We start from the raw sequence: 16,772 nt of genomic DNA, 5'->3' as shown, positions 1-16,772 counted from the left end.
GTCAGTAACTACTAATTTTTTCTAATGAGAATAATTGACCCTTCACTAAACACTGAAGAGAATGATAGCTTTACAAAACTATTTCAAGTATTCATTATCACAGTGAAAATGTGAGACCAATGTTAGAGAGAATGATCTGAAAATTCCTTTGATGAAAAAGGTAAGGGTATTAAATCAAAACCTACAAAATGCTTGAACGCATTTCTTTATGTGATATGAATAGAAAGATTATCCATAAAAAGTTAGAAAAATTAAGAGAAATTATATATTAGTATACCTTCCCAACCACAATTATATAAAAATTCCACCTAGTGCACTGTCATTTCAAACTACATAATAAAAATGCCTCCATGTGGCAGACGCCTTCTACCTCTGCATGTATTCTCCCAGTAGAAGGTTTACTTGTTGAGTCACTTTTTAAAAGTTTTATTTAACTGTTAGCCTTATCGAATCATCAGTACACCCAGCTAATAGGGACCCACTGTGGCTCCATTCTTAGTTTCTCAATGGCAGTTTGCAGTTTCTCAAAGGCTTTGTCTAGATTGTCGTTTACGATGATCAAATCAAAGTAGTGGTTGTAAGCTCTCTGAATCCGTGCACTTTCATCCACTGTTTTCTTCAAATCAGAGTCCTGTGAATGTTAAAAAAAAAAGTTTGCATTGTAATACACACTGACTTATTCAGACTAACGTGAGTAAAAAATGAAGGGGTTGGGTATTTGTTGGAATTCAGATGCCAATCCTCAATATCTACCCTATACAGTGCTGAAGAAAGTGTTACCAGATATATCTGATCATGTTGCCATCTTTCCATCTACTTCCATGATTTATGAGTATTCTACACCTTCTGTTCTGCTGGCATTAGAGTGAAATTCCACTTTATTAGGGTGAGTCCAAGATAATGCAAGAATTACTACAGATGCCTGACTTCCGGCTGACTTCTAGATACTCCTTTTCAAAAGAGTATTATCTTATGACCTGGGTAAAGCCAGGACCCAGCCTGTAGTGGCTATTCAACTCAAAGTCCATTTGCCTCCTGTCACTTAGAAAGGCAGAGACTCTTACAAGTGTGATTTGAAGACTCTAGGCTGTGCCCAAACACACACCTATAGACGACTTGATTTCTGAGATTACTGTTCGCATTTCATCAAGTACTCCTGGGTGGTTTGGGACAGCACAGGGAGTGGAGTACCTAAGTGATGGGTTTCCATAAACTCCACTACACCTTCACATGGAATCCTCAAGCAGGAATTTGGATCCTATTAATGTCTGCAAAGTCTCAGAATCAGTAGATAAAAGTGAAGCAGAAAGGGCTCCTGCTTTTTGGTAGAAAAGGTAGATGAAGGACAAATAGAAAATTTGCAACTTGTAAGTACTCTAGAAGAAAACACACTTAGGCACAAAGACTTTTAAAAGATCTACATTTAGACAGAGTGATGACAGTTAAGCTGAGATCCAAGGAAGAAAGAAATGCCAGGATTACACAGGGCCGTAGATGGAAAACTACAATGTATACATTCCAACACTGATCTTTTTCATGGTATAAAACTCAAGTTCTGTTATAAAGTGAAGGACTGTCACATACAGGCAATATTGTTTCAAATCCTAACTATATCTGGTAAATCAATTTTCATTCTGTAGCACTTTACATAGTGCAGTGACATCCTAAGTATGATTAGATGGAATTAAACATACTCAGAAGAAAAGAGAAAATAAAAGTGTTAACTTGAAAAGAGCCCCCTACCGTCAAAAGCTTGGTGGTGATTCCTGCATCCACCACAGCCTTGTGCATGGCACGCAGGGTCTCTAGCTCTGGAGCAGCAATAAATACCACATAAGGCATGAACTCCGATGTCCTCAACACTTTCAATGCCTGTGCAAAAGTAATTACAAACCAATTTATATAATGTCAGAACATGAAGTGTGCTGGCCGTAGTATAAACAGAAGTCTATCTGTCTCTTTGCTAAGGTTAAGAATATAACTTACTGCCTGTGCCCTCTGTCCTAACTTGACACAGTACTTCCCTAAATTGTCAAGCCATTTACTTTGCTGTAAAATCAAGGGTTATTAATCTTTGCTCTTCTTGGCTGTCTGATGTTTACTTATGTATCCAGCTATGGACTCATAATGAAGTTGAGAAAGAACCATATTCCCAGCTTGATAAAACACACTCCCCATACCCTATATACAGTCAAAAACTCCCCAGGAAAATAAAAATTAAAAACAGCTTTGGAATTTATGCAACTCACTTGTGGGTTGACATCCAAAATGCAAGTCCTTCCAGTCTGTACAACTTCAAGAATAGAATCAATCTTAGTACCGTAGAGGTTTCCTTCATATTCCCCATGTTCCAAATACTTTCCAGCTTTAATATCTGCCTCCATCTCTGACCGGGACACAAATTTATATGCCTGTCCATCCTTTTCATCTTCTCTGGGCTTCCGTGAAGTAACTAGAATAAAATAGTGTCGAGAACTTGCACAAGGACACTGTAGATTGCGAAATATAGACTAAAACACATGGACAACTTTGCATGTTCCATTTAGTACATAGACTTAGCTAAATTCATCTATCTCCTGGTTTTGGAAATAAAGTTTCAGACTACAGCCATGCACATTTGTTATTCATTGTCCACATTTTCTTTTCCATTAAAATAGTAGCTATGATACAGACTGCATAGCCTTTGAACAGGAATGCTTGCTGATCTCTAATTTAGAAGAATGTTTAAAGGGATGGTTCTCAAAATAAACTTTGTATCCAAAGTGTAATTTTTAATTCAACTTGAAACTTAAAGCATACTTATTTAGAAGTCCTAGGCCTGGCGCCAGTGAATAAATACCTTTTACTTATGAATGATGCTCTCCTTTTTCTTGAAGATTCTATTATAGCCTCCCTTTCCAGTTAAACATTCTTTTTTTTTTTTTTTTTTTTTTTGGTTTTTCGAGACAGGGTTTCTCTGTGTAGCTTTGCGCCTTTCCTGGAGCTCACTTGGTAGCCCAGGCTGGCCTCGAACTCACAGAGATCCGCCTGGCTCTGCCTCCCGAGTGCCAGTTAAACATTCTTAATTGACTGCCCAAAGGTGAGCAAAGTTCTCCCACCCTTAGTTGGTAACAACAATTTTCTGAAGTGCAATTCTATCCACAAATTAGGACATTGATTCTTTACTTTTAGTTTCCAGCTTTCTGATATCTTCAAATGTTAAGTACTTGATTTTATACACCATTGTCACTATGGTCTATTCGCCTCCACTCTGACCTATGGTTTCCAAATCAGAGTGACTATCCCAATTCTAAACCCCAGGGGCAGGGGACCCTTTCATGTGTTATTTATGAATGCTTTCAGGCAAGTAATGCTATAACAATTTGGTCTGGGCCAGGAATGAATCATCACCACCTTTCATATCTTTGCACAGATGTACTCTGCCAAATTTTAACAGTAGCTTTGAAGAAGAGAAATAATTTTTGTATTATTTCAGCGTTAGCCTGAATCTAAGCTTGACTGGACTCTACTTTTGTTAAGTAAATGGAGAATATCTGAGAAAATCATTAAGTATATGAAATTAAAATAAGTGATATAAATAAAAAGTAGACAGACTTTTAACTTACGGGTAAAAAGCATAAGACATCAAGAAAACAAAAAGAACTTTAAACTCAAGGTAAAGTCTAATTTATAATGAGACCATATGTATTTTGTCTTCTGCTGTTTTAACTAATTTCAAGAATCTCCAAGATGGTTTTCCACACTCAAAAACAAAAACAAAAAAAAAAAAAACAAAAAACAAAACCCATGAAACCTGCTTCTGGAATTTCACCAAAGATCATATGATAAAATGGTCAAGATAATTTTAAATCTCCCAAATAAGTACACACAAGGACTTGGTTCGGTATCTGGAACTTTAATTTAAAAGTTGCATCTTCTGGTGAAGCCCTGCTTTGAACCCATCAATGTGTTGCTTGAAATGAGTATGTAAATGCAAACATGCACACATCACTTCCCAGTACGTTCAGAGAATCCCAGTTCTCTGGGATGTTTGCAAGTGTTTTAACTATAACTCCACTCTACTGGACATGCCGGGGTGGGGGGGGGGGCAAAGCTACTGCCATAAATTCCTTTTCATTTTCAGAACAGATAGACCAGAATGACTGTACTTATTCCTTAAACTTATACACAGAACAATTAAATAGTGGGACTTCTTAGAAGTGAAAATTTAAGACTCTGGCAAAATTCTAGGTTTTAGCAGTAAAGAGTCAACAAAGAAACATTCTATGTTTTAACCAAGCCCAACTACAAGCAAAACAAAACAAAACAGGATTTATAGCTTATCTTCTGAGACAACACTGTTTTTCTATCTTATTTCTATAATATACTTAAAAATTATAATAAATCACTACATTGCCATCAACCTCATCTGACCATGTGTACTACAGTATTATATGGAAACAATCAGGCAATCCCACTCTATGGTCAAGCCATGTTCACTTCAGCTTTACCTGCAGTACCCAAGGTAAGTGTCCATCAATGAACAACAGATTTTTAAAAATACTGTATATACTTTAATATATTCATATTCTTATATAAATAGAAGCTACTGAGTGAATAAAAATTTAGTGGTGGTAAAATATTCATAAAAGTTATCAGACATTTTGAAATATACCACTCAATAGCATGAAGTACATTCAGACTGTTGTGCAACTAATAAATCAGTATACAATCTACTTCCAGAGTTTTCTTACCATTCCAAACTCGGTGCCCCTTAAATAACCCCCCTTCCCCATTATGGTAATTCATCCTCCCATAGCATCCAAATGGTTATGAAGTGGTACACTGTGGTCTTTAGGTTTACCCAATGATTAATGATATTCAGCATGTGATCATGTCCTGATTTGTAATTCTGAATGTCTATTGAAGCCCTTTGTCCATTTTTGAATTGGGATTTTTTGTTTAATTATAAGACGATGTTTATGCAGAAACTTTGATGACTTGCCAGAAAGGGCACATGATGGTGAATCAATCACTCATCATCAAATACTTATTGAGCACCCTATTACTATAGAAACCTGTTCTAGGTAGTAGGTTAAAGAAGAACAAAAGGCACATGAGAACTGTTTTCTTTTTTTTTTTTTTTTTTTTTTTGGTTTTTCGAGACAGGGTTTCTCTGTGTAGCTTTGCGCCTTTCCTGGAACTCACTTGGTAGCCCAGGCTGGCCTCGAACTCACAGAGATCCGCCTGCCTCTGCCTCCCGAGTGCTGGGATTAAAGGCGTGCGCCAACACCGCCCGGCTGAGAACTGTTTTCTTGTGACACACACACATACACACACACACTCTAACAAGGAGACAGGTGACTAATCAAATAATAAAAATTTAGGTGCTATACCATAACCACTAGGCAACTGGAGAAGCTACATTAAGTTGAATGGTCAGTTTTCCTTGATTAAAAGTACACTTTGAGCATGTGAAAATACAAAAGAATGGGTACTCCAGGAAGCCAGACAAGTTAAGACCAAAGGCATGAGTAATGAGCTGGAGGAGCTTGAAAGAAGTATACTAAGTGGGGAACAGTATGCAGAGTTGACCTGACCAAGGCAACTGTTGATTCTATAAGCACAAAACCCATATTAGAAACTGAGTGCTTTCCTAAGTGTGTAAATAGAACGCGGAATGGAATTTTAACTTCAGTCTCAGACTTCACTGGAGTCCTGAACAGATGCTAGCATTTTAAGGATGTACTGCATCTTTTGCAGTTTACCAAAACATAATTATCCTGGTCCTGGGGTCATCTATCTAAACACTACTATCTTAGGTATATCCAAAAAAGAGTCAATGAGTTGTGAGTCACAGGTTTAGGGAACAATGCATTGTTTTCTTTTCTTTCCCTACACAGTAAAATTTTCCCCCAGAAGAATGCTCAAGGCCTATGTTGCCATGTCACAGCAGTGGGGTGGTTTGTACTCTCACTGATGGAAAAACAAAACTGACTTTCCTAGGCTAATGCATGCATGTGTATACATGTCCAAAAGACAGGCCACTTTCCTGAACCCCTTGAAGGCTCTCTCCTCAGGAAGACAGTAAGAATAAACACGGTAGTTAACCTTCTCTATCTGTTAGCTCTGCACTGTACAGTCAGCGAACGATGGATGGGAAAATTCAGAAACAAAAAAACAAAATATCTGTACTGACAATGGACAGATTTTTGTCCCTTGTCATTGTTCCTTAAACAATACAGCTTAACAGCTATTTATAAATCACTTAACATTTTATATATACAGGTATCATAAATAATTCAAATGACTTAAGCATCTGCAGAAAGTTTTGCATGGGGTATATACAAAATTCTATGGAACTTGAAATATTTCTGGATTTTGGTTATTTTGGGGAGTGAAGTGGGGGGGTGAGTGTGGTTATCCTGGAACCAGTACAGAGAAGACTGCAGAAGCTATGGTGTAAGAGCTTGGCAGCAAGGTTCCAAGAGAATAATTAGAAATTCTAATACTCTTGGCCAAGAAAATTTGTAGTATGGAAATCTCCAATGGACTCTAAAAAAAGGATGTTGAAGACATACTACTTGGAAAGTCAAGACAAATAACTCCAGCAAGCAAGATCTTTTGCAACAGTACTCTTTCTCTTTTCTTTTAGCACCCACTTCTTACAACATAGCTCACGAGAAACTGAAGTAGCAGAGGAGTTTTTATTACATAAACCAGGTAATAAAAAAAGTCATACCCTGTCCTTCCTAACATAGCTACTGTGCTACAGATCACAAGATCCACGAGGAAGGCAGGAACAGTGCACTGGAATCCTGGCTTCAGTTTTGATCAGAATTAGTCTTTTTCATTTTTATTGCCTAAAAAGGAGATTTGTTTAACAAGATGCCACAATTATGAAAATGAAAGAACCAGAAAGTTATTGACTCTTCTAGAGGCCTGAAGGTAAAGAAGGGAAAAGGAGCACAGATCATCAGAGGCTAGATAAAACCCTAGTTCTTTCTTTCCTGATCTCAGTCATTCAACAAAGCAGTTTTACTAGCTGATACAACATGAGTCAGGACACTAGGAAAGAAAGCTTATCTGTGTACTTAAACAAGGTGAGAGCAGACAGATGTTCCTCCAAACTCAGGCAAAGCTTTTATTTTCTATGTTCTACTCCTGACAGAAGCTTAAATCACTGGATGCAAGTTTGTGGAAAAGAGCGGCACTGTTTCAAAATATCTCTGAACAGGTTGCTTAACTGTAAACTACAGATTTGCCGTGGAAAAATCTACCAGATGTCACAGTAATTAAATCAATGACCAACATTAGCATCAGCACTGGGGCACAAAGACAAGATGCAACTCTCCTGGTGAGTATCTGAAGTTAGGAGGAAACAATTGGACAAATTCACACTAAGGGACATTTACAGTATTAGTAATTACATTAAATAGATAAAACTCAAAGACATTGGCAAAATAGATTGGAAAAACTGATCAAAATATATGCTGTCTACAAAAGACATTTTATACTTAAAGACACAAGTATGTTGGAAGTAAAGGATTAAAAAAGACATACATGCAAGCAGTACCCAGAGACAGCTACACACATCAGACAAAACCAACACTGAGACAGAAAGTTATTGCTGGAGACAATGAAAAACATTTTACAAAGACAAAGGCATCGATTCATCCAGAAGTAAGATGTTCATAAACATAGAAGAAGCTCCTGTCTACAGTAGACTCTCGAAACACATGAAGCAAAATAGAACTGAAGAGAGAAACAGACAAGTCAACAAAAGAGCAGGAAATCTCGAGGCTTCCAGAGATGGAGAGAACAAACAGAAGGTCAAAGGAAATGATGACTTGAACAATGTTACAGACCAGCTAGACAGACTATATCTATGTAGCACTCCAGTCAACAATAGGAAAATGCATTTTCCCAAGTGTACAAGAACAAGGAACATTCTCCAAGACAAGTGTCTGAGGCCATAAAACAACTCCCAGTGAGTTTAAGGGGAGTAAAATCAAATATGTTCTCTGGACATAGTGAATGGTATTATCATCACTAACAGAAAAATCTGGACAAATAAAAAATGTGTGAAATTAAATACTATACTTCAAAACAGGTCAAATACGAAATCACAAGGTTAGCAAATACTTTGAGAGGAAAATGGCGCTGCTTTAGAGGAGCTGGCAAGAGTCCTGGGTGCTGGCTGCAGTCAGCACGCTGTCCTGTCTGCTTTCAATGAGTGCAAGTTCAGCCATCATAGCTGTGCAGGACTCCGTCAGCCCTGCGGGGAGCGTCAAGAAGTAACGACACCACAGGTGGCTGACTGAAGCCTACGGATGGCTTACAATGGACAGACTTCTTAACAAAAATGAACAGGGGTTAAGTGTCTCACTCTATGTCACCCAAAACTAATGGACTGCTGTTTTCCTTTCACTTTGACTTCTGACCAAAAAATAAGTTTCTAGCTCACCCCAATGACTGCTTTCATGAATGAGTAGGAAGGAAGAAGGCTGCAAGCAGGCAGCTGTGGTAAGAAGCCAATTTTAGACCTGACTAATTGATGTGTATTGCACAACTGTCTTATTATCCGATTATGTTTTAAGTCCCTAGCATCAGTGTGAAGAAAAAAACTGTTTCATTACAGTCATCTATTTCTAGAATTAAAAATGACTAAGATGAATGCAAACAAAAACTTAGAATACAACAAAATTCTATCTTGTAACATAAATGTGTTTGTTAAAAGGAAATCTCCAGTGAGTAACCTGACTTTCTACCTAAGATAACTAGGAAAAGAGCTCCTTGTCCCAAAGAGCAAGTAGGAAAGAAGAAATAAGATTAAACTAAAATTAATAAAACGCATTATAGAAAAAAATACAGAAAAGTAGTAAAATTTAAAAAATTTCTGAAAAGAATAAAATTGACAAATATTTAGGAAGAATTTATTAAATTCAAGAATGACAGAAGGAAGATGTTACTGAGAACCAAATTTGGTAAAGAGAACCGTATGTGGACTTTATCTGAATGAAGGTGTTAAGGGGGAAATAAACTGAGAACTTTGGAAAGCAATAATTAAATACAGTAAAAGGAGGTAAAGAAGTGGGTAGAAGGCTGGAGACAGATGAAGAAATGTTTACTACCTTTGGATAGTTGTGCAAATGAAAGCATATAAACACAATTCTGGTTTCTGAGAACATATTTATTATTGCTATTATTGAACCAGCTTTGTTAATATGACATATATTAACTTTGAAAAGATGAAATAATTCAAAGGGGAAAAATCCATTAAAACCAAAATGAAAAAAGAATCAAGGAAGGTGCTAGACAATGGGAAGACCTGCTTCTGGACAGGCAGAAGCAATACTGTAAAAATACTAATCCACAGATTCAGTGCAACCCCATAAAAATTCCAATGACATTCTTCACAGAACTAGAAAACTCCAAACTCAGAGACAGAAAAAACTCTGGATAGCCAAAACAATTCTAAACAGAAAGAACATAGCTGGAGGAATCAAATTACCTGACTTTAAATATACTACAGGGCCACTGTTACAAAGATAGCATGGTACAGGCATAAAAATAGGCCAGAGAAATATACCAGAGTACCAGAAATAAGCCCACACAGCTATGGACACCCAAGTTTTGATAAAGGTGTCAAAACATACACTGGAAAAAAACACAATTAGTAAATGATGCTTATAAAACTGAGTACCTGCACAAGAATGGAATTAGATCAGTCTGTATTTCTTATTCTGAAAAAACAAAGAAATTCAAAGTGGATCAAAGACCTTAACTTAAAACTTAAAATGGTGAAACTGCTAGGGGAAAACACAGTGAATGCACTTTGAGATACAGAAACAGTATAGAATGTTCAGAAGAGAAAAACCCTACAGTATAGTACATAGATCCAAGAATTTATAAATGGTTTTAAATAAAACATTAAAAAATTTTGCATAACAAAGGAAACTATCAGAACAATGGGATAAAATCTTTCCCAGATACACTTCAGATTATACATATGAAGAACTGTGAAAATTACACACCAAAACCCCATAACTAACAGTAAATGTACTAATGAGACAGATAAGAAAATTCTCCAAAGGAATACAAATGACCAACAAATATAACAAGTGTTCAATATTCTCAGTCATCAGAGTAATGCAAATTGGAACTATTTTGAGATCCCATTTCACCCCAGTCTGAATGGTCACCATCCAGAGCACTGACAGCCAATGCTGGTAAAGATCCAGAGAAGGAGGACTCCCCAGTCACTGCTGGGGGGTGTGCAGGCGGGGGCAGTCATGGAAACCAGTGTGGGGGCTCTGCAGAAAACTCTCAATGGGATAAGGAGATGGTTCAGCTGGTAAGGCGCTTGTCCGACAAGTTTGGTTCCTTAGCACCCACATAAAAACTGGGCATAGGGGATAGAGATGGCTCAGTGGTTAAGGGCACTGGTTGCCCTTCCAGAGGACCTGGGTTCAATTCCCAGCAACTACATGATGGCTCACAACCATCTGTATCACAACTATCCAGTTCCAGGGATCCAATAACCTCTTCTCTGCTGGCCTCTGTGGGCACCAGGCAAGCATGTGGTACACAGATATATATGAGGGAAAAGAGCCATACACATCAAAAAAAAAAAAAAATACTGGGGCTTGTCTGGGAGGTGTGGAGGTGGCAGGGGTGCAGTGGGATGTAGAACCAGAAGGATCCTTGGAGCTCACTGGCCTTCAGCCTACTCAAAACAGTGAGCTCCCGGTACAGTGAGAGATTGTGTTTCAAAAAGGAAGGAAAGGAGAGCAATGGAGGAAGATATGCAACATCAACTTTTGACCTCCACATGTATACACCTACACGAAGACACAATGTATCCACACATCCACCACCACCACCACCACCACCACCACCGCCACCACCACCATAAACAGAACTAGTGTGTGGCCCAGGTATATCATTTCTAGACACGTACTCAAAGGAATCTCTGCTATCATTGTTATTGTTCTATTAAAAAATTACAAGAAAATGGAATCAACCCAGATGTCCATCAACTAATGAATGGATAATGAAAATGTGTGTATACCCCCCCCCACTAGAACTTTATTTGGTTATAAAGAAAAGTGACATTTGCAAGAAAATGGATAGAACTGGAAAAGATATTAAATGAGGTAGCTCAAGCTAAGAAAGATAAACGCTAGCTGTGTGTGTGTGTGTGTATGTGTGTGTGTGTGTGTGTGTGTGTGTGTGTGTGTGTGTGTGTGGTGTATTTTCTGTGGGAATGTGTGAGGGCAGAGGTCATGAATCTAGAAAAGGGACATGAGGGGGAAAAGGGATGTAAAGAAGGACATGGGAAGGATAACAGGACACATGATAAGAGAATGGAAACAGAATACTGGGGCAACGGATATGAATGCAGAGGATGGACAGGGAGTTGGGGAAGTTGAAGGGGAAGGCAACCCAAACCACGTATGTGAAAACACAGAAAGGAAGCTTGTTACTGAGTACAAAATAAAATATTTTTAAAACTAAAATGAAAACTAGGGACTGCAGAGATGACTCAGTAGTTCAAAGCACTTGCTGCTCTTCCAAGGATCTGGGTTCAGCTCCTAGCACTTCAGCAGGCAGCTCACAACTGTCTAACTTCAACTTGGGGGAAGGGGGCGTGTTCTGTGCCTCGTCTCTGTGGCACCTACACTCACAAGCATATACCCAGTGCAGACACATAGTCACACCTAATTAAAAATAATAAAAAAAATAAATCTCAAGAAAAGCTAAAATGAAACTAATATAAGCAAAAACAAATCCTAAGACATTCTAAGCCATAGCACATTAAAAATAGCTTTAGGCAATGTGATTTTGTAGGAGTGAAGAGGCCCCAAGCATTTTATGGTTGGAATATGAATTGTCCCCACCTGGAGGGGCTGTATGGAAAGCTAGGGAAGTTGTAGGCACTGGGCCACAGGAGAAAGCTGATGACTGGGGCATGCCTTGGAAGGCTGTTTCTAGTTCTGGGTAACTCCCTGTCTAAGATGATGTGAGCAGCCTCCTCTTCCACAGGTTTCTGCTACCATGCTGTTCCACCCTACCGTGAGTCTAGTACCAAAGGAGCCAAGGAAAATCTCAGAAAATGGAGCTAGAAAAATCCTTCTTCCATGAAGTCATTCCTGTGAGGCCATTTGCTCACGTTTCTTGTCAAATGTCCAGCAAGCATTATAACATCAGTGATTATCTGAACTCTCCACCTACTCCATTTCTGGCATCACTAAATTTTCAATGTAAACATACAAAAGATAGGAGGAAATGAAGATTACAAACTCAGTCTGCTCCTAAATGGTTCTACTTCTCCCCAGCATTATTAAACAGTCTCAGGAAGTTTAATGAATATTGTCTCCTGTAGAGGACTTGCTTTCAGAGGGTCAGGCTTATGATTCTGGAGGGCTAAGGGCTACAATTTAAACCAGACCACCTAGTAGGCTTTCTCCTTTTAAATATACTATACTGGATGAAAAAAAATACAAATAGATGGATAATAGTTACACAAGACAATCCAAGTACATGTAACTTGCCACAACTCTTAAATGCATGCATTTGCCTTTAGCTTCTGGAAAGGAGAGTTTACAGACTGACTACTGCTGAGCAGCAGCCGGCACATGACCCAGACAGCAATGGGGCCATCTGGATTCTCAGCAGTACTGTCTACTGTCCCATGCGCACTGGCAGAACCACTTATTATCTGAAATTTATGTTAGTTACAAATAATTCCTTTCTCCATATACCCACTCACTTTTTGGCCAACAAATGGAAACACAAGACTTACATGGTACCGTTGTTCCAAATCTAGCAGGATTCAGCACTATGAACCTATTTTTCAAGCTTCTTCTGCCCACACCTTGAGCTCCTATCAACACTAATGTTTTTCGCTGGAAGGGTGGCATTTTTGCTACTTCCTCATAGATCTGAATTTCATGACGATCAAACTCTAAATGTGAAAGTAATGGGACAACATTATATTCAGTTATACTCTATATACACAGAAACATTCCCTGGTATTCTGTATGCTAATGGTCTTCTTGTCTTGATAGCTAACTATCACTTGATTGTGCACATCTGACACAAGCTTGGTTTTACAAACTTAGTAGGCTACAGAAAATTATTTTATATCTTGACTTAAATGTATGTCCTCACTCATTTGCCCTCAGACATTCATTTACTATGCTAGAAAATCCTTGAGTTTTATGTGTATTTATCAATATTTTGTACTTTATTAAAGGCTTCTCATCAACAATTTTCCAATAGAAATGATTATCTTAATGCCAATCAAATTACAGTTTATGTAATTTACATTAAAAAGTGTGTGTGAGGTAGAGAGAATAGAGGAGAACACCTGCTTGGCTGCTTCACTTGTACAGGCTGAGGATGCTTTCTCTAGTCACAGCACACTCACATCTAAATATCAAGATTCTAAAATTCATACATAAAATGCTGGATAAAAGCACATTTTCAGTAGGCTACTGCTTCAAATTATAAACCAAGTCAATGAAAAAGCTACCAATTTTGCTAAAAAAGTTTAGTGATATATAGTTAATGAAAAATCAAACCAAAGTGATTCTGAAGTATCAGGCCACCCATCATCCCAGCTTGACTCTATCTGCAGTAATAACACTTCATCTTTCCATTATTATCTTAATAATTCCTCCGTACAATTTAACAGTAAATTAAACCAATACTGGAGAGTAAAAACACCATTTCTCCTTCCTGATTTTCTTTATACTGTGTTCTTTATTACTAGTATAGGGGTAGCTTTGAAGTCAAGACAAATGAACAGAATAGCTTCCATACTTAGCTTCCTTTCTAATTTCTTTATACACTGGATCCCATCAGGCTGTTTTCATGCAGACACACAATGCACTTTGAGCACAGTCCCCTGCCCCCGGCTACCCCTCCTTTTCTCATCCTTCCCCTTACTCTTACTTCCCTAGATATTTCCCTTCTCCTTTAGTGTCAACTGTACGTATGATGTGTACAGATCTAATAAATCTAGGGTCCACAAGCAGGAGAAAGAATGACGTTTGTTTCCAAGACTGACTTGATTTGTTGACCGTGATTATCTTTAGCTGTTATCTATCTTCCTTCATTCTGCAGTGTGGATGTACCACTGTTGCTTCTCCTGCTGATGGTCACTTAGCCTAGTTTCCTAACTTAGTTCTTCTGAACTGTGGTGCAGTAACAGGATGTAGACTATTTCTGTGGTGTCAACCCGAGTCCCTCAGGTAAAATCCAGGGGTGGAGAGAGCTGTGTAATGTGGGTAATTCTACTCTATTGCACGCTGACTTTCACAGTGGCTGGACTAGTGTGAGTCTCACTGGTAGTACAGAAGCACTCCTTTGTCCACATCCCGGCCGGAATGTTACTTTTCTCAATGAACGCCATTCTGTATGGGGTGATACAGAATTTCAATGTAGCTTTAACTTGTATTTCTCTCTTGGCAAGTGAGGCTGAAGTTTTTTGGTTTAAATCTGTAATACATTCAATTGGTCTGAGGTTTTTCTTTTTATTTCATTTTCCTTTCTAGTTCTGGGATTGAACCCAGCACTTTGTACATGCTAGGGAATGGCTACACCCCTAACCCTTTGATTTGAGGATTTTTTTTTAAAAAAAACTTTTTTCAGCTTTTAAGGCATAAATGACAAATAGGAATTGTATATTCTTAAGGTATACATCTTGATGATTTGGTATGTTGAACTGTAAAATGATCTTATCATGAAGCTAATAAACATATCTACTACTTCTCATGTTTTCTTTAAAAATTATTCTGTCCTTTCAGATGAAAGATTTAGGGAAAGGCAGAGGATTTAGAGTTTGAGGCCAGCCTGAGCTACCAAATGAAAGTATAGGATAATTGTTTGAGGCTAGCCTACTCTAATGAGTTCTAGGCCAGCCTAAACATATAGAAAGACCTCCTCTCAAAAAATTCAAAACCTAAAAAATTTGAGAAAGACTATTAGAAGACTCCCACTAGATGAGTTATTTGGCTCAGTGCCCTGTTTGCAAAAACGCACTTGACAATGCTACAGCAGCATACAATTCTCCTTAATCCTGACTCTAATACCTTCATAAAGTCACTCTGCCCCTCAGAAATGCCACACATATTACTGTATCAAAATGCCCCCAACAAGTCTTGACAGTAACATTCCCCCTGCATCAGTACAAGGACAAATCCTAGTAGCTTCATCCTGCTGCAAATTATATTCAAGTTGGGACTTAATTAATATTTTTATATTACATTTTATCATGTGTTCACACCAGATTCAGTAATTGGCACTAATATAAATTGCATTCATTTCAAATTACATGTTCAGAGATTTAAAACATGTTAACTAATGATAAAGCTATTTATTTTGCTTTCAAAGGGATTTTAAACACACCTGCATTCCTGGTTGTGAGGTACATCATCTTCTTCTTTTTCTTGTTGCTTATAGTTCCACAAAAGGGTCCTGAATGATGACAAGACCAGTACAATTTAGAAGATACATTAAGATATGATCTTAAATTGCCCAGTCATGTTTTATGAGGAGGTAGGAGAATTACCTCCTGAGGGAAGGGGTGAACTGTCACTGAATTTTGATACGCTACCAGTAGGTGGCAGAAAAGGATCAAAAATTACTTTAGAGAGGAAAAAGCAGATGCACAGGAAAGATAATTCTCCATGTAGCTCAAATCAATTGATCGGTGTATTCAGAAAAAGAGGCAAAGAAAGGTGCGCCCAGCCCCTGCCTGTTACTTGTGCTCAGCTCTTCACCTGAATTGTCCCAGTCTCTGCGAACAAATGCCTTTCTCTTCTCTTCCAGGAACTGGCTTGGGATCAGACCAGCACTTCCTCCCTCTTTCACATGGCTAGCCTAGAATCAAATTAATATCTCAGTGACCAAAATTTTAGACAATATTTTAGTAAGTAAGACAAGTGCTGGTCAGTTCAAGTTAGTTTGCTATGGAAAACAATCTTTCAATCCATGGAACTATGTTAAAGCATTTAAACACCGCCATACCTAGGAACCAACTTCGTATGTATGTCAATTGGTAGTGATGTTTTGAAACTCTCATTAACAATAATGTACAGGCTCCTCAAATACTACAATGTTTATTTAGAGTGCGTGTGTGTTTGTTTGTGTGTGTGTGTCTGTGTGAGTGTGTGTCTGTGTGTGTGTGAGAGAGAGAGGGGGGGGGAGAGGGGGAGGGGGAGGGGGAGGGGGAAGGAGAGGGGGAAGGAGAGGGAGAAAGGAGCAGAAGGAGAGGGAGAGGAAGGAGAGGGAGAGAGGAAGAGACAGAGACAGAGACAGAGACAGAGACAAAGTCAAAGCAAGGAAAGAAGAATGCTATTTTATACAAAGAAGTGTTAAGGGAACATCTCATCCAGTATTCTTCATAAGCCATTTACTACTGACCTCAATCCTAGAATCTTATTTCCCATGGCTAAATCAATAGAAAGGATACTGGGAATATAGAGTGTAAATCTTAATTCATCCTAATAAGAATATGCATATCCTAAAGTAATAAATTTAAAATAGGTAAAACTTCATCTAGTACAAAAATAAAAAACGTAAAATCAAAGTATATAAAATAAAATAAAAATATGTTATGCGTGTGTTTGTGTCTATGTGCATGCTGACATGAGTGTAGGCACGCAGAGGCCAGAAGAGGAGCTGGTGTTCCAGGAGGCTGTGAGCAGCCCAACATGGGTTCAGGGAACTTAGGTCCTCCACAAGAGCAGCAAGGACTCTTATTAAGCTAAGCCATCTCTCTA

The 16,772-nt window shown here is 38.2% G+C and overlaps 1 protein-coding gene across 12 annotated transcripts in view; it reads right to left on the bottom strand.

Annotated features, from left to right (window-relative positions):
* Positions 1-410: 410 nt before the first annotated feature.
* Pals2 (protein associated with LIN7 2, MAGUK p55 family member) overlaps positions 411-16,772 on the bottom strand; it is a 108,738-nt gene continuing 92,376 nt past the window's right edge. For 11 of the 12 annotated variants that reach the window (XM_076566771.1, XM_076566775.1, XM_076566773.1 and 8 more), the window contains 6 exons: positions 15,771-15,870; positions 15,397-15,465; positions 12,788-12,949; positions 2,250-2,452; positions 1,744-1,872; positions 411-631 (listed from right to left, as the gene is read on the bottom strand). In XM_076566771.1, coding sequence (XP_076422886.1) covers positions 455-631; positions 1,744-1,872; positions 2,250-2,452; positions 12,788-12,949; positions 15,397-15,465; positions 15,771-15,870 — 840 coding nt within the window. In that variant the 3' untranslated portion in view covers positions 411-454. The remainder of the gene's footprint in view (positions 632-1,743; positions 1,873-2,249; positions 2,453-12,787; positions 12,950-15,396; positions 15,466-15,770; positions 15,871-16,772) is intronic. The other variant, XM_042273320.2, reaches the window with a different exon arrangement.

The sequence above is a fragment of the Peromyscus maniculatus genome, chromosome 3, assembly GCF_049852395.1.
Source record: "Peromyscus maniculatus bairdii isolate BWxNUB_F1_BW_parent chromosome 3, HU_Pman_BW_mat_3.1, whole genome shotgun sequence".
In the NCBI taxonomy this organism is placed as follows: Eukaryota; Metazoa; Chordata; class Mammalia; order Rodentia; family Cricetidae; genus Peromyscus; species Peromyscus maniculatus.
The sequence above is the reverse complement of the archived record's forward strand: the minus strand, read 5'-3'. Positions and strand labels throughout refer to the sequence as shown.